This window comes from Haliotis cracherodii, unplaced genomic scaffold, assembly GCF_022045235.1.
Source record: "Haliotis cracherodii isolate W230 unplaced genomic scaffold, xgHalCrac1.p SCAF_5, whole genome shotgun sequence".
NCBI lineage: Eukaryota > Metazoa > Mollusca > Gastropoda > Lepetellida > Haliotidae > Haliotis > Haliotis cracherodii.
In genome coordinates this window covers 55,152,179-55,171,650 of record NW_027266308.1, presented here as the reverse complement: position 1 = coordinate 55,171,650, position 19,472 = coordinate 55,152,179, and the positions used below count along the sequence as shown (strand labels likewise).

At 36.8% G+C, this 19,472-nt stretch overlaps 2 protein-coding genes across 10 annotated transcripts in view; one reads left to right on the top strand and one right to left on the bottom strand.

The window, feature by feature from the left end:
- Positions 1–19,472, bottom strand: part of LOC139442398 (echinoderm microtubule-associated protein-like 2) — a 91,694-nt gene that overhangs the window by 70,859 nt on the left and 1,363 nt on the right. For 7 of the 9 annotated variants that reach the window (XM_071223206.1, XM_071223201.1, XM_071223208.1 and 4 more), the window contains exon 1: positions 5,779–5,915. The exons of 1 other annotated variant lie outside the window; for it this stretch is intronic. In XM_071223206.1, coding sequence (XP_071079307.1) covers positions 5,779–5,878 — 100 coding nt within the window. In that variant the 5' untranslated portion in view covers positions 5,879–5,915. Of the gene's footprint in view, positions 1–5,466; positions 5,687–5,778; positions 5,916–19,472 lie in introns of those variants that run through there. One more of the 9 variants, XM_071223202.1, reaches the window with a different exon arrangement.
- LOC139442400 (uncharacterized) overlaps positions 7,319–19,472 on the top strand; it is a 28,989-nt gene continuing 16,835 nt past the window's right edge. The window contains exon 1 of the mRNA XM_071223215.1: positions 7,319–7,459. The gene's annotated coding sequence lies outside the window, so the exon portion shown is untranslated. The remainder of the gene's footprint in view (positions 7,460–19,472) is intronic.

Below are 19,472 nucleotides of genomic sequence, written 5' to 3'. Positions count from 1 at the left end.
AGCAGATCATAACTTGTGAAAGTTTCAGACAGAACTTATGTTGTTTTTTTTAAATTCCATTTGTTCCAAATGTTTAGGTAAACTCAATTGATATAATGATATTTTTACATTGTAAGTGATATTCTAACAACTTGCTAAATGTAATAAATATCTTTTGATACAGATGCTTATTAAAACAATCAAATATACTCTAAGTTTATAACATTCACCCAGGAATATTGACACTGTAACGAAGGTACACAGAGAAGGTAAGATTCCACAACAAATACTGAAACTGTCTTTTCAATGCCTCCTCCAGGTATATATAGGACAACCACTATAATATTTACAAGATAGCACAACAAATATATTTCACTGTAGACCAACATTCAGTTTCATATTAGTGTGTGACAAATGTTTCCTAAGTGCTTTAAACATATCATTGTTGTGTCTATGCAATAGAGCCCCTGAAACATTGATATTTGCCAATGTCAAGGTCGATCAGTGTCTGATTGATTTGTGTGTTCCTGAAACGTGCATTATAAAGGAGCAACTGTCCTTCAAAGCCAAATACTTATTGATTAATTATTGTACATAGCACTGCATTATGCAAAATATGTTACAGCTGGTATTAATAGAGAAATATCAATGTATGTCAATTATTATACTACACTTAAGTCTAAAACTATCCTAACTTCAGATAATTTATTTTATATTTGGTATATGCATTAAATTCTTAACAGTCATATTCAATAATACTTACATCTCAACTACAGCTGTAGCAATATATTAACATGCGAGCTTGTACTTTACTATAGTCAAGTCTAATACTGGCTACATTCCAACACATACACAATACTTTTACGAAATTCAAGTCTAATACTGGCTACATTCCAATAGCAACTGTAGCAATACTTCTACATTCCAACACATAATTTTACGAAATTCAAGTCTAGTACTGGCTACATTCCAATAGCAACTGTAGCAATACATCTACATTCTGACACATAATTTTACGAAATTCAAGTCTAGTACTGGCTACATTCCAATAGCAACTGTAGCAATACTTCTACATTCCAACACATAATTTTACGAAATTCAAGTCTAGTACTGGCTACATTCCAATAGCAACTGTAGCAATACTTCTACATTCCAACACATAATTTTTTGACGAAATTCAAGTCTAGTACTGGCTACATTCCAATAGCAACTGTAGCAATACTTCTACATTCTGACACATAATTTGACGAAATTCAAGTCTAAAACTGGGTACATTTCAATAGCAACTGTAGCAATACTTCTACATTCTAACACATAATTTTACGAAATTCAAGTCTAAAACTGGGTACACTACCTGTAACAATACCTCTATATTCCAACATATTTAATCTAAGAAGAGAAATATAATGCCATAAAATCTTAATAAAATGTCTTCTAGTAGTTCTACAGTAGTAGTTCTGCTGATCATGAATATGTTGACGTATTTGTGGCTTCAATCTCAGACATATATTCCTTGAATAATAACCTCTGCATCAAGTTACTTACATTAAACTACGACACACAGACTATCAGCTTCATACAGCAATGCCTTCCCATGTGTGACATATATGTCTTAACTACCAGATAGTTGATAGCATAAACAGCTTGCTCCAATACTGTATCAAACATTTTCATCAAAGTGTATTACACATTAAAACCATGGGAAGTAATCCATGCCATGATGTATGAGATGGACGCCTGTGTCGTGTGTTACTTAGCTTCTAGCAATTTTACACCAAGATTATCGAGGCGGATGAGATTTAGGATGGGTTTTACACATGTGAGCTCTTGACCCTTGCTATCATTAAACCTAACTCACTGCTCAGATATACATGATATACATGATATACACACAACATTTGTCGAAGGTCGTAAACCATGAAAATGAGTGTCATATTTTATAGAGGACTTTAATTACAATGTAACGATAGAAGGGACAGTTATCCAATAAACCGGGTTGGGACAACCTAACTGTCTGGTCACCACTGCATGTTCGATCAGGTCGACCTGATGATGTGACAATAAGAGGCTGCATCACCATTGTTGACATTGTTACTGTTATTGTGATTATCATTACCATCACTGTCATGGTCATCCTCAACATCATCATCATCATCATCATCATCATCAATATGCAATTATCGCTTTGTCGCTGTTTAGAGAAAACATGTCTCTTTAACAATAATATAATGAAACAAAAATCTCAAACAATCAAACAAAAAATTAATAATTTGATACACTGTTTCAAAAATCTAAGAGGCCTAATGCATTCAGGATTCACAGGACACAAAATATACCTTGGATATTATAACCCTATATTCTCAAATGGTGACTAACGTCTGTAATCACATGTCCAACACTGACATACAAACATGCTACAAATGTCTCCAAACATCACAAATCATACTAATGGTAGTAAAATCGTATGCATGGGTGACTTTAAAATTACTCCGACTGGTTCACCTTACACGAGATCAAAGGCCCCCTTGTTCCCTGCAGGTAACATGACACATACCCACTGAAACATACCCTCGTTACTGAGAAGCAGCCCCCTTCACAGGTGGGACAAATTGCTCCCATTTCCCCCTCATTGTCTTCTACATCCCTAAAGGCTCCAAGCATCTTGTCATTATTTTCTCACTAGTGCTCGCAGCTTCAGTGAGCCAATGATCCCAAACCAAAAATAATCCACTTTTTTTTAATCTTTTACATTCCAACATGGTTTTTGTCTCTATCTGAGTAATACCTTCAGGGAAACTGAAAGATTTTCACACATTAAACTAATCCCTCGTCAAGGGTCATGTACGGATCAAGAAACTTCCCTTGTTATCTTGACATTTTTCAACCTGTATTTCAAAGCAAATGTTATCACAGATTTACAATTACCTTGGAAAAGGTGTGCATTACATAATAAAAATTAAGGTGATTTTAAATTGAATGGAAATGTTTTCAGATGCAAATGAAATAAGTTTAAAGAATGTCAACATTTTGATTATCCAAAAGACACCAACCAAAACCTGTAAACATAAACCTACGGTTGGTTATTTTACCATTACATCAAAAAACTAAAATAAATTACTAAACATGGGTCAAATATAAAGGTTTATGGAAAAGTTTAACCAACTGTGTAGATTCTTTTGCTGGGTTTTTCAGCTGGTAAAAGGGGAGGATTATATAACTAAATATGGTAAGTCTGGCTCTCAGAAGAGTTCCAGGGAACTCGACACAACAAACTAAAACTTCTAGTAGCAGTACATCCGATGAAGGTGGGTCAAGGATCCATTTTCCTCAAATTGTTATACACCACGCTATAGGTGGTATTCCAGAGGTACTGAGAATGTCTTTGAATGTATTTGCTACAAATTGTTATACACCCAGCTACAGATGGTGTTCCAGAGGTACTGACAATGTCTATGAATGTATTTGCTACAAATTGTTATACACCCAGCTACAGATAGTGTTCCAGAGGTACTGACAATGTCTTTGAATGTATTTGCTACAAATTGTTATACACCCAGCTACAGATGGTGTTCCAGAGGTACTGACAATGTCTATGAATGTATTTGCTATAAATTGTTATACACCCAGCTACAGATGGTGTTCCAGAGGTACTGACAATGTCTGTGGATGTATTTGCTACAATTTGTTATACACCCAGCTACAGATAGTGTTCCAGAGGTACTGACAATGTCTGTGGATGTATTTGCTACAAATTGTTATACACCCAGTTACAGATGGTGTTCCAGAGGTACTGACAATGTCTGTGGATGTATTTGCTACAAATTGTTATACACCCAGCTACAAATGGTGTTCAAGAGGTACTGACAATGTCTGTGGATGTATTTGCTACAATTTGTTATACACCGGGCTACAGATGGTGTTCAAGAGGTACTGAGAATGTCTTTGAATGTATTTGCTACAAATTGTTATACACCGGGCTACAGATGGCGTTCAAGAGGTACTGACAATGTCTTTGAATGTATTTGCTACAAATTGTTATACACCCAGCTACAAATGGTGTTCAAGAGGTACTGACAATGTCTGTGGATGTATTTGCTACAAATTGTTATACACCCAGCTACAGATGGTGTTCAAGAGGTACTGACAATGTCTTTGAATGTATTTGCTACAAATTGTTATACACCCAGCTACAGATAGTGTTCCAGAGGTACTGACAATGTCTTTGAATGTATTTGCTACAAATTGTTATACACCCAGCTACAGATGGTGTTCCAGAGGTACTGACAATGTCTTTGAATGTATTTGCTACAAATTGTTATTCACCCAGCTACAGTTGGTGTTCCTGAGGTACTGACAATGTCTGTGGATGTATTTGCTACAAATTGTTATTCACCATGCTATTGATGGTGTTTAATGGGTTCTCAGAATGTCTACGCATAAGGTGACACACTTCTTTGCATCAGCTGACCTGTTTAACATGTTTAACTGCACTAGTCTATCCCAATATAATGATAGCCCCAACAAGTGCATTAAACCATTTACCAAAACACACACCAAAATAACTATTGTCAAATTAAATACTGACAGTGTATTTATCCTGCATCTATGCAAAACTATTCCACCCATGCTATCAACATGATTCAATGGTTGTGATCCAATACATTTCACATTCATACCATCAATTCAAATTTAATCATGCAGCTATTTTCAGTAACAACAATTTGCGTCCCAGTTACACATTTTTGCAAATATTCTGTCAAAAATCAAGACAGAATGTCCCATAAAATCTTCCCTTTGAATAACAATGAGATCAACATTTCTTATGTGTTCGTTGAGACTGAAAGTGTGTTCTCTGCAGCTGAATGAACATACTATAGTGTGGAGTGACAGCTGTCAAAAACAAGCTGACATATTCTGGATATTGGTGAACATGTATTTACTGTTCTGCATCTAGTTAGCGGAGTACCACCAGCCAGAACAGTACAAAACACTTAGTGAGGGGTTTCCTGGCTCACGACAGCCATGTTAATACAAAAGAATAAACATAACTAGTGAGAGAGATTTATAATACAAATAGCACCAAGAATTGGTTCCTCATGAAAACAACTTTTCATTGCAGTACATACAATACATAGCTTTAAAAATCTTGGAAGTTGTAAATTTATTTTCATCTACCGATATTTCAAGAAAATCCTGTGTAACATGTTTTCAAGTTAATGAAACATGTCAACAACTATTTGAACTATTTCTTGTTTCAATGCAATTTTATATTTAAAACAGGCATAAATTCACAGTACACTTCCATCAACAAAGCAGTATATGCCATAAATTTCTCACTAAATGCCCACACCTGTTTCTAAGTTGTGTCGACAACAATAACAGTTGTTAGCATCTTAAGCATAAAACCTCACATATTCCACAATATGATAACAGCACTAGTAAGATAAGCTAATGAAGATATCAGTGATATATACATTATATACATGCCTGCAGACTTTTTGTCTTGTTCAATCACAGGTGGAAGGTCAGAATAGTCCAAACGATCTCTGCTCATGGTACGCTTCACCAATTTTTTGAATAACGACATTTTCTCCTCTGGTGTATGTACTGATGAAGCACTGACAGGTGTTAATTACAACAATACAAACAATCCAACTATAACCTTGTCAAACCTGATCACATTCCACTCTCAACATAATCATCGTCTTAGCATAATAACATATAGTCCTCCTGTTGCCTGTTTATGAATGCTGCTGTAAGTGCAGGTGCAACTGTTGTATTTGAAATATCAATACTTACCTAGTACATGGTCCATACTGGCTGTATCACTACTAAAACCATTAAATCGCTCTCCGGATGGTGACAGCGACTCGGCTTCGAGTTCCACCACCGGCAGCATGGGTGTATGTACCTCAGTTCAACATGCACTTCCTCCCAAACAGGATCAATAATCACAGATGTGGCGGGCAAATCATCACACAGACCTCAATCAATACAACCTCTCTCTCTCTCCATTCAACTGTGGTAAGCTGAGTCAAGGGGAGACAACTCTTACCCAGCCCCAGGCAGTTGATGGGTTCGTTGGTGTGGAGTTCCCTCATTATAACATGTATCCAATGGGAAAAGATTTTGGCTTGTTGCTTTCAGCAACAGAGTTGTATTTGAGTGTCAATTTGTATTTGTCCCTTGTATTTTCATGGAATGTTGCTTAAGGATGGGCTTCTCAGATACTGTTCTCTATTTCGGACACTGTAACTAGCATCCCCTTCTCTACAAGTGTCTTCTAAAATCTGTTTTATAATTGTTGATTAAAATCATTTTGATAATATCAAAACCTGTTTGTTTAAATTAAGAAAATATGAATATAATAATAACAAACATTTTGCTTTTGCAAACGTGCATTTACATATCAGAAACCTATAACAATAATCATTTTCAGAATACATAATCAAATGTGCTTTAGGCCAAATTTAATGTTCTTGATATTCAAATGTCCCTGACATGATATGACAGGTGACTGATGATGATGATGGATGAGACATTATGATGTAATACTGTACATCTGGTATATTGCATGGGAATCAGCAACACGTGTGGTTGCATATGAACTGCATAAATGCTGACATTTGCAAATAAGTTCATCTCATTTATTCTGACATTAATAAGTCTGATGTCTTGCAGTACGCTTGTTTACATGATATATACTTATATATAAACTTATATACGGCATACATTTTCTATCAAAAGATGTTTTACTTGGTGTTAGCGGTCTTATTTGTGTAGAAACAAACCTCTATAAACAGAAATACAGTCTAGTTTCAAATATAGCTTCACATGAATTTAATATTTTCCAAATAAGTAGGATACCTGACAGACTGGCAAACTATCATAACACATTGCAACCTATGTTGAACAGCTCAACGATCACCACCTGTTAATCTGACAAGGGCTAATTGCATACTTTATGAACAAAAAATGTTTTAAAAAACACTACCAATCTATGAAGACACTGATATGATACATATCTACTAAATGGACTCATTGAAAACAATAAAAAAATTAACATCCTCTATATAAAGATGTTTTTTTCACAATTAAGCTCAAGGATGTGAATATCTTAAATCTCATAAACATCCAGAAGTTACAACAAACCATTAAGACTCATACCTCCCTATCAAGCCTATGTCATATTGAAATATGCCCTGCAGCCCACTGAAGTCCTTATAACGAGACAGGGTCTGAACACAGCATCATGCTTCATAATGTCACAGCCTCGATCCCCATGATTTCAAATTGTATTGACCTTAAGCAGGAAATGGTCCTGTTCAAGAAACCTATTGAAAACCAAACAATTGAACTGCCCCTCTTTGAATATTTATTTGTGTTCGATGTCCACATGCTTCAAGTTGGAGTCCTTAAGTGCCTTCAGTGTTCGTGACTTTTACAATGATTTGATAGGAATCATGAAGTGCTATTCAAGGTAGGTGTGTGTCTCTATTTTGTGACAGTGGTTAAGGTAGCTGATGATGCAAATGTTGCAACATAAAATGAGGGTGTTTGCTTCAGCATGATGCAAACACAAATTAACTGATAAAAAAAGAAGGTCAATATTTTCCTGTTTGATGTTGTGGAATTGTCAGGTTGTCTTGTTTGCTGGGTGGTTGTTGTGCGTGATATTTGATGTTTGACTGTTCTCTTTTTCTTTACTCTTTATTATTCTTTCTTTTAAAAAATCCCCCAATCACAACAAACCACTATATGGAAAAGATTAGTATTAAAGTGCAAAATTTGAATGCAATAAAACTTCACATTACTTTCAGACTTGTCCAGATTTACTTCTAGCGACCTTCTCCCAGGGTATGATATTCTACAGAATATCTACATGAACAGTTGTACAGACATTATAATGTTCACGAGAACCAGCTACTTCTGCAAACTTGGCATCCTTAGGGGTAGGGGAGGGCATTGAACTTTTTCTATGGATAATTCCCCTTCAAATGCCATACATATAAGTAAAGTTATCCATTCTTAAAACTCATAAACCCAACCTCGACCAACTATAAAATTCCTGGCCTTTGGGATTTGTTTAATTGACTTATCTGTTTAAAAAAAATGGATAAAAAAAACTCAGGTTTTATCCCAAAAGCAGAATTGATCATTTTTCAGGTAAAAAAAAGAAATGATATGTTTTGAAACATTAATAGGAAAAATAGTCTGACCATGTAGTGAGCTTTCCCTTAATGATAAATTTCCAATGACTCAGGCTTCCAAACAACACGAATAACAGAGTTGATGGTGGTAACCTCACGTCCTTAAGGCATCATATATCTAACTGGACTTAATGCATATATGACTACTACACAGGTGTGACCTTGAGTTATCAACAGGTACGATGAAGGTGATGACAACATAACATAAGTGCAAATTCTGTGATTGTTTTAATTTTCAACCAATAATAATGCCATAACCACCTCATTCTCTGAAATTAACACATTTTACACAAAAGAAACAGTTGTTAATTATAGTTATAGAATATAATAAAAAGGAGCCCAGAGACTTTCTTCCTGATACTGCAGAAATCTAGACTTGCCACAATTTATAGACTTGCATAGGCTGTATTGGATATTTTTGTTTCATGGTCCGTGTGTCTCTCGGACTCATTGATTGGTACAGACATACCTGTGACCAAAGTTCCCCCTTAATCCATACTACCACCAGTTCGTTCACAATTTCAAGATTACCATCAGTTTCAAACAACCTGCGAGAGGTGATGTATACAACAGCTGTTGATGTGATAAATCTCATTGGGCATAAAGATGTCACTTTCGATTGTTCTCATTTTGTATTCATACTTGATTCCGATTGGTCCATCCAAGGTTTCAAATAACAATAACATACCTTTCATTCAACATGTTCAAGCTTTGCAAGAGGAAATATATATAAGAAAGTACTTCAATTGCATACGTCAGTTGGTCTAAAATGCTAAAATAAGAATATGTAAGTTATAGAATCAAGAAAAAAGTGTACAAAATTATTCCCAGGCATCAAAAAAGATTGAAATTTGGTGCTCTTTTGTCATGGAAAGTAATACAAAAAAACCAACATGATTGCAATAGTGAAAATGAAGAACGTAATGAAGTAACACTACATCATAGGACACATCATTTCTGAAGGGGCATTGTGTAACATTCTGCTTACAAGTTACTGTGCTATACATTCTAAATACTTCTCATTCATGTGATTAACATTTCAAATCCACAGTAACAAAGTTGGTTCTATTCCCAGTTTGCCTTCAACATGTTGAAAGAACATTGTCCCCACATGTAAAAGCTAACGCTGATCCAAGAAGCCCTATGCGCCCTGATCAATGGCGACGATAAACATACCAGCAGTAGGATTAACTAAGTTTTCCCAGGATGCAAACAAACAAACCTGCTCTTCTCCCAACTACATAGATCACTCTCTTGCATCCAGCGGGTCACACTAACATCACACTCTGCATCCGTACATGACACGCTCATCAAAACATTATTCCGTGGTTGCCTCGCATCAGTTCAGCTTAACTTCATACCTTTCATAAGGTCATAAAAAACATATTTTTTATCCATTACTTTTGAATTAAAAAAGGGTCAATGTTTGGCACTGATGATAACGTCCATTCAGGGGAAACAAATGCACTCCTAAGAAAACGTTACTGAATTTTTCATCAATTTATCGTAAGTCAAAAGCTTATCTGAGGATTTGGTAATTCCAGTACATAGATTCCCAATTGTAGACACACTGGTATCACAATACTACTAAAAAAAAGGTTAAGCACCGGCAGATTCTTTAATATCATTATAGTTAATGTGACATGCCATGACAGATTAACTATAGCAACATAAACATGATAAAAGAATCGGGTGGTCCTCGACGTTTTTTGAGTAATATGTATGTTAATAATCAATCATTACCATGGTTACAAGACTTTCCTACCTTTAATCACTGTTATTGGAATATCTAATGCATCTTGAACTTTATTATTAATGTCACCCCAGAGGAATTCCACATTATTTTTCTTCTTTTCTTAACATAATAAGGCTAGACCTTTCATTTTATATCTTTGTAAAAAGTAAATATAAAGGACATGCTGTTTGATAGAAAGTATATGTTTGTTTCTAACACTAGTTAAATTAAAACAACTTGAATTCATCTGCGCTTCATAGGCAGATGAGTTGGGGTGTGGCTGGAGCCAATACAAAAGCCAATGCAACCACCTCCGTGGTCTAGTGGCTAGAGCACCTGCCCAGGGAGAGGAAAGTCTGTGGTTTGATCCTTGGCTGCATCATACCCTAAGATGATAAAAAGATGCTAGTTTCTGTTACCTAGCACTCAGATTTAAGAGAATATAACAAGCACTAGTTGACTTGGAAGTCAGAATACTGTGAGTGAGTGAGTGAGGTTTTAAGCCGCTTTTAGCAATATTCCAGCAATATCACGGCGGGGAACACCAGAAATGGGCTTCACACATTGTACCTATGTCGGGAATCAAACCCGGTTTTCGGAGTGACGAGTGCACGCTTTAACCACGAGGCCCCCCAACCGCGCCCCCCAGTATACTGTGTCCAAGTGGGGTCTGGACTAGTACAAGCAGACACACACACAAACACATGCATATACATGTACATCACTATATTATGTAGAACATGACGTTAAACCCATTTCACCTCACCTCAAACCAGTGCAGGTCCTCAACAACCTACTGAGGCAGATGACAGAGCCCACAGAACAGCTGATCATTGCTTAATATGTTCATCTGTCTGTATTGGAACATTTAGCTTTTTCCAAGGCTGGCATTTATAAAACTAAAATGATATCATATTTCCAAATGAAAGCTAGATGTACATTTTAGTGTGTTAGAGGCACTTGACAACTAATCTGCAAGTTTACTCCAGACGTATATCATGCTTATCATGCTTACAGGGAAATTAATCACTTTCAGTAGTTTTCTTTGAGTGAGTGAGTGAGTTGGGTTTAACACAGCTTTTAACAGTATTACAGTTATATCCGGGCGTGTCAGCATAATGTGGGAGGAAAGCCCAAAGTGATGCAGGTCTCAGACGTTTACCACTTCGGTGAAACCTGTGAGCATTGGTATGGTGCTGACAAACCTAGAATCGGGATTCAAACCCACAATCATAGGTTTCTCATGCGTCCGAAGGGACACAACTCTGCACAGCGAATCGCGGTGCCTTAGACAACTGGGCCACCCTTGCCCCCAGTTTTAATTGAAGTCTCATTAACCATGTCAGCAGCATACTAAACACATAAGTATACTCTTCCAAAAAGCTTAAGGACATCCGATTCTTTCATATTACTATAGTTCCCCGAGTTCAAATCCCCACATTTTCCAGCTGTCATATTGTAGGAATATTGCTAAAACCATACTCACTCACTTACTGTCAGAATTGGGCAGTCCTTAACTTTTTGTGTGTAGTATAGATAAAATGTTCTTCTTTATAATAATTACTATATAATAATGTCCAGATGGGCAACATTTCATGAGGTCATGAAATATGTCACAATGCAGTGAGTATTTTGTAACATTGATACTGACATTCATTTTTGCTGTGAGAAAATTGTGCCCTTTTGTTTAATGGGAAATAATTTATTGTAGTTTGAGATACAATATTGTATACTTGGCAATCTGTCTCTTTGTCTAGGATTGTCAGCGATATAACATCAGTATGCTCCCATTAAACAACAGTTCAAGATGTGCAGTGACCACAGAAACAAGCCTGTGACGAAGCAACCTTTCAAGCTTGTTAGGTGCACAAACAGAACACCCATTCACTCGAACGTAAGCACTGATGCACAAGTATCTACAAGAATGTAGGCTGGGACGGGTAACTCAGGTACCCGGGTCGGGTGGGTACTGAGTCAATCTCATTAAAATCAGACCTTAGTTCTAGCTATCGCTAAACAAAGATCTGAGGACATCCCATTTCGGGTCACATCAGAACTAACTTTCATCCGACCAATCAGAGCATCGCTTACCAGATCATGAAAGTGACATTTGGAATGTGTTTTCTAATCATGCAAACTCGAAAACGTTAACACGGTGTATTCCAGACGACAGTTACGGCCCGTGTGTCAAAATTATCGTCTATCTTTCGCTTCCATGGGATAAACAGTAAGTGGGAAGCACTGCCATACAATCTCAACTATATATTAGACATTCCAGAATGTTCGTGTGTTCAGTTTTCAAACTTTTAATCGAGAACTGTGTCAACATATTTTTCAAGCGGTCTGAAATGGAAGTCACCAGGTTGAAACGAGTGCCATAAAGCTCGAGAAAGCTGCTTTCTAATTGGCTGATGTCGGCTTCTTGTTAGTCATTTCAGTGGTCAGTCAAAGTTTGTGAAAGGTCGTTCTAACGTGACCCGTAATGGGATGTCCTCAGATCTTTGTTTAGCGGCAGCTAAAACTTAATTCTGATTTTAATGAGATTGGTACTGAGTAGGACCTGGGTACCCACAGGACTACCCGGACCCGTGGTTCGTCATGTGATATATTGTTTAATGACAAAAATTATCTAAAACTCTATGGTTATACTACAAGTCATTAATGTTTGCTTTTCTATCAGACTATACACCATTCGTTTGACTTTTCACATGGTTAAATAAAGATATAACTTAAGTCAACTTCAGTGTATGCATGACCAGATTGTTTAATACATGTATCTAAATACGTTTTGCACGGGTAGTACATTTGGACTCGTCCCAGCCCTACTAGAATGTATTATGATATTTATCATACAAACCCTAATCTTGTGAATTATTGCAGGTATCATCCATGCATATCATATTACAGTGTCACATGACTTTACAACCACTTTCAGCTGGGTGTTGTCAAAATACTGATTATTGTAGTCTCAGCATTCCCATTTACCAGTAATCACCAGTTTTTTACAGGTAAAATTAGACTTGTAATTCATGTGACTGCCAGTCCCTGTGGACCGGTAAATAGAGTACCTCATAAAACGTTGTAGTTGAACAAAACATCAGCGATATTCATATAAGTATATTTTGTGAACGAAGTCAGCTTGTCTGTTACCATCAAGATTTCCCCCTTTCTATTTTTAATGCAAAGAAATAACATTTCGCTTTGCTTCGAGATTAAATATATATTTGTAGTGACTTAGCCCGAAATAAAAAAGAAAAGAAGAGAAAATTGTGACTGAACTTTGTGCGAATGATGTGTAGACTTAACTAAGTTAGTTCAGAGATGACATCATTGCATTGAACATGATGTTGAAAGAATTAAAACCAGGTAATTTTCGTATGATTTTTTTTTGTTGAAAGTTGGTACTGACAAAAATTAGGGGGACTGGTAATTTTCATAGTTGCCAGACCATTAATTAGGATGGCAGTTTCAAAAGCCAACGGGAACACTGTTTCTGACTGTACACTGGTGTAACATACATAAATATTTCAGAGACAGCCCTAAACATCACTGCGACAGAAGTACAATGGTATCTAAATTGTGATGTGCAAAAAAATAAGCAAATACATGTGCAATTGTGCATTATGCCATGCAACACTGCCAAATATTCAGTTATAATATTTTCTAAAATATCTTACAATCAGCAGTATGACATCAATGTGTTTAAACAAATAAAATCTTCAAAATATAATCAATCTTGCACTGCCAAAATATCAACTATAAAATCTACTGTTAGTTGTATACAACATTAGTTCCTCATATTTGGCAATCGTTGTTTACCATTGTTTACTTGGCTCCTTCACACTGTTTGAAACACGTCACAAATATAATCTTTCCTATCATCATTACTTTCAACCCTAACTGATTCATATTCAGAGAATATTGTTCACAGTGCACACCAAATCTCACATTCCAAGTACCTGAATACTGACATATATTGATTGCATATTATACACTGAATTTCAATGCTTCCAAGTTGCTAATTTCATTTGAGTTATATCTAAACTGGGATATCGACTATATGTAGATATGGCATTCATTACTCTGCCGTGGATGACAACGTAAGGCAACTCAGGAACAGATAGGCAGTGCCAACGTGAGTGAGTGAGTTGGGTTTAACACCGCTTTTAACAGCATTACAGTTATATCACGGCGTGTCAGCTTAATGTGGGAGGAAAGCCCGAAGTGATGCAGGTCTTAGACGTTTACCACTTCGGTGAAACCCAATAGCACGCGTATGGTGCTGACAAACCTAGAAACATAATCAGGGTGAACCGGGATTCAAACCCACAATCATAGGTTTCTGGCTCGCCCAGGGGACGCAACTCTGCACAACGAATCGCGGCGCCTGAGACGACTGGGCCACCCGTGACCCGGGCGGAGCCAACGAAAGATTTGACAAGAATCTGCCACCATACTTAATTAATGTGATCATGGTGATGTAATTAACACTACCCAGAAATACACTGTGTTAGCTTTGCTGTTGTAAATAATAACATGGATTTTCTGGGTGAATCTGTATAGGTGTGAGCATCTACCAAATAATGACAGCAGGTGTGCTAATTAGGTATCGGAGGTTTAAAGTGTATCATAATATTTTAAGATGCACAAAGCTGTATTGTGATATGTGTCATGATATATCGTGAAATTCTGTTTTGTTTTCAGAAGCAATTTGAAACACCTGTGTTTGAACTGATTAAAAATTATATATGATACATATCTTGGAAATAGTGAACTTAAGTTACTGATATGCTGGTAATATCATGCATCCTTAGTGCTAAGTGTCAGATGTAACACTATTTCCTGCCATAAAAAGAATCTTTCCAAAAATAGTGCCAAGGCACCATTCCTCACCAGGTACTCTCAAAGTGAGCTGAATGTGTTTTTTAATTCAGACTTTGTAATGTGGTCTGTTCAACGTAAGAAGACTGTATGGTCTTAATGTAATAATATGTTATTTTTATAATAACAAACATTCAGGAAATAACCCTATTTTCTTCCACAATCAACAAAGCTATAGTCTGGAAGGTAATTTAAGGTACTGACGTTTACTACAATATCTGAAAAACTATTGGACCTACTCCAGTCAAAGTTGGTATGAGATTATTAAACAGTCATACATAACTGGATATTACATTTAAAGACAATCGGTGCATGAATAAAATATCTGTCTATTTAGCTATCACTATATTTCATCAACAACCAGACCTGTTCCTCATGGGTGGAACGAGCATTCGTTGTAACAGCCATCTGCATAATGCTACCCCTACGTCACAGGGCTATATGACGCAGTTGAACCAATCAACTCAACTCGAAAGGGTGCACGGGATTCGCGCACGCATGAATACGGTGTTAGCTTTGGGCGTCTCAACGTGTGTGATTCCCGTGCACCCTTTCGAGTTGAGTAATTCTTTATCTAAACGCTACATATCCTACCAAAAAATCATTTCTCTCATCTGTCTTGTTTCTGAGAAGACAGCTTCCCGAGGCAAGGGAGTTAACTGAGTTTCCACCCTTGCTGAACTAGGCTGGAATTTCTGGTCTCGATCGCAGCGCCACCAATGGCTATTACGAGTTATGTCCCTTTATGTCCCTCCTATTGACCAATCAGATTCCACCCCGCATATCACTTGCATTTGCTTGAAACAAAATGGCGGTGCCCTGAAAAGACAATCTGATCGATACTCAAAATCGTTTTTGCATTATAAAGGGTCTTATTTCTCAAAGTGCATACAATCATGTGAGCACCTTGATTAAAAACATGAATAGATTTGGAAATATCTGTTGACACTGAATTGGACATACACATGCTTTGCAAATCCTGCAATCAACCGAAATCTGCACAGCAGTTTACGAACCGGATGTCGATTTAATTACGAGATTTTGATTGGACTATGCATAGACTCGTTAGTCCAGCCAAAATAGTCAGTTACAGTCAGTTAACTCCCTTGCCTTGGGAAGATGATGAGAAGATGAAATCTCATGGTTTCTTAAACATTTTCAAAGTTTGATATTTTTACGAAAAAATAAAACAAAAGAAGCAAATCTGTATCCCATATGGTTGTTGCTTACGATATAAATGTTTCAGATTCCTAGATCTTGTCATGTCTAACAAAACGATTCTTTAAGATCTTTCAAGCTCCTTCCTACAGATGATCGGGAACTGGGCTCGATCGTGTGATGTTCAGACAGATGATAGACAATGTGACGGTGATAATGGCATAAGCACACAAGGAGGTTTGGTCCTGGTAACCAAAATATGCGTGTGAAGGTGAAATATCTCTAGTTTAAGAATATACGAAAAACACACACATGACAACCCATGCAAATCTAACCTTGCACCATTAAATATTGGGATCTGTCATCTGTTTGTAACCTCCAAAAATGATAATCTTAACCCTATTGATAAGTCTTGGTTTTGTAGATGAACATATTTAAACTTATTTATCTCTCTTTAGTCTCGGAAATATAACGCTCCATTTTTATGTGTGCTGGTCAAGTTAAACAATTTCTTACAAGATTAAACAGTTGCCAGAGGCAAATACGTTTACCAGACGTGATCATCAGGTGGCAGCGCTATGTGTGCTTACAGAAATTCCAATCCCCAACTATTTTCTCCTGACAATGACCTGTCAGCTAACTGTTCTGGTCTTGCCACAGTGTTTGTCTTGAAGACTCATCAAATGGATTGGTGTGTGAAACTACAGATATTTCTGCCAGATTTTGAAATATGACTGAGAAGGACACCACATGTTTGACACTCTCAAGTCTGAGACACCGTGTCTTTCCTGAAGGAATATCCACTGTAATTGGTTAAGTAATGTTTATCAATATTATGATTTTATATGTGGGAAACTTGAAGCCTCAACATAGGAGAATTCAGCACTACATGAATGTGTTAAGTGTACTGCTCAGTGACTTGAGTCAGTTACCTCCCTTGCCCCTGGATGCTGCATGTTGATTATGACAGAACATATATTATTTATTTCTCAAACTAATCTGGGCCTCAGTCAAATATTTATCACCAGTATGCTATCATCAGTAGGGAAATAAGATGTGAAAACAAAATTCAAATCAACACATTCCCCAATAAAAGCAGTTTGGTGTCTGAAGACTGACAGTCTGTGGATTCAACTACACCTTGTGTATCTGCAATCATCAGATTGTCACATTAGCCACTAGTCTGAAGCCCAAGTCTTGTAAAATTTCATTATAAATGTATTCAAAATGATGCAGAGAGCCTGGTCTAGTAGACTCAAACAAGTTTGCACAAACTGAATAATTGTATTATATTTCTCATTAAGAATCTGGTAGACTCAATGTATTAAAGATCATACCCTTACTAGTGGCAGTGGGACGATACACTGATGCATCGGTGGATAGCGAGTTTTTCTTCACAATTCAGTATTGATCACAATCGCACATTAAGTAAACAGTACCGGTTCTTTTCTTAAATATATTCTTTAATCAATGTTACACCAAATACTTATTACTAGTGAAAATGAGTAGTGAAAACGTAAACATTCTCATCCATTGCGCCATACATGACACTGCCTGCTGTAAATCGTTAGTGGGTCAGGTATTTACCGGGTAATCATCCTGCCTATGAAAAAATTGGTTTACGCACCACAGATAAGAGTAAAATGCAAGTATCGTGATACATATCAGATCATGCGCAAGGTATCGTGATACATATCAGATCTTACTGTTGGTGTATCGTCCCAGCCCTAATTACTAGCAAGGTATTTCCTACCATACAGGGGTAGAAACTAACATTTTTAGTCCACTAGTCCTTATAATGATAACATATAGCAAAACCCTTAAAAATGGCAAATGTCGACTTGTCCTTAGAATACCTTAACTATAGGGCAGTTTGGCAAGGACTACAGGACTAGTGCCAATTTCTAACGCTGCCATACTAGATATTCTGGGTGCTGAATCAGGAGTACAATCGAGGACGTTTACAACTCAGTAATATCAGTTTTGTTTAACACATTTTCAATTTCTGTGACTTGTTTGATGAGCAAATGTGTGACAAACATTTTCTCTGGCGATTACAACAAGCTTGTTTAGGACTGACTCCATTCCAGTAAATATTCAAAACATCTTGAGCATTTGTGAAAAATGGAGAAAGGTTTGTCAGTCTAGACTCACAATCACTGAGCATGCCCAGAACATAATTTCAATTTGTGACTTAAAATCTGTCCATGATCATGATGCTGACCTCAACAACAGTGCCAAATATTTAAAATAAATTAGACAAGTGAAATTATTATTAAAACTGCAGACCATTCTCACAGTTTTCACTCAATGCTTATAATGTTTCCACAACATTGAAAACTGAACAAAGAACTATACAACACGGCCATGCTGGAATGATTTTATTAACATAATCACACTGAAATTCCACAAGCAAAGCTTAAAAAAACAAAATTCTCACAACATCAAGTTAGTAGATAGGAAGTGAAAGATGCAGGTGCTGTGAATTTACAGGACATAGTTCATGCACATGCAAATGATAAACAGGATGCACAAAAACACATGCAGAGAACATGCAAATATAATTATAGACATGTTAGTGTTAGTGGTCATAAGGCAAACAGAGTTACTCCCCTTTGATTGTGTGTGTGTTCACTTTCTGGTGAGAAGATGTGGGACCAACGGGGTTTATCATTTATGAAAAGGCTGAACTGGGCAATACATTTACATACGTGGGGAGTTGAACCCAGGTTTACTTGTAGGCTATGGTAATAGGAAGCCGTACTGACTGAGCTACCTGAGATCTCCATTTACTGAACACAAGCCACACACACTTCACAATGCTAAACATATGACATTGACATCATGGATATCTTCGGCAGTGTTAAAAATATAACATGAAAGGCATTGTAATGCTATAGGAGCAAAAGAGCGAGTGAGTGAGTATGGTTTTACGCCGCTTTTAGCAATATTCCATCAACATAATGGCAGGGGACACCAGAAATGGGCTTCACATATTGTACCCACGTCAGGAATCGAACCCGGGTCTACGGGGTGACGATCGAATGCTTTAACCACTAGGCTACCTAACTGCCCCTTAATTAAGAGTAGTTGGGTTTAATAAAACAGCATTCAAGTTGTATCACGTGTCACCTTGATGTGGGAGGAAAGCCCAAAGTGATGAAGAGGTCTCTGACGTTTACAACTTTGGTGAAACCCACAAGCACGGGTATGGTTCTGACAAACCTAGAAACATAATCTTGGCAAACTTCGATTCAAACCCACGATAATAGGTTTCTGACATACCCAAAGGGATGCATCTTTGCACAGCAATTGCAGCACCTTAGACTACTGGGCCACCCATGCCCCCCTTAATTTAGAACACTGTTCCGTATATCAATACTAGTTGATACAAAAATGCTTCCAATTATTTCTTGTGAACTCAAATCTAATAATTTGGTTTAAATATAAACCTTCACACTATTAATATATAAATGAAAAAGCTAATTATATACTTATAAAAAAATTTT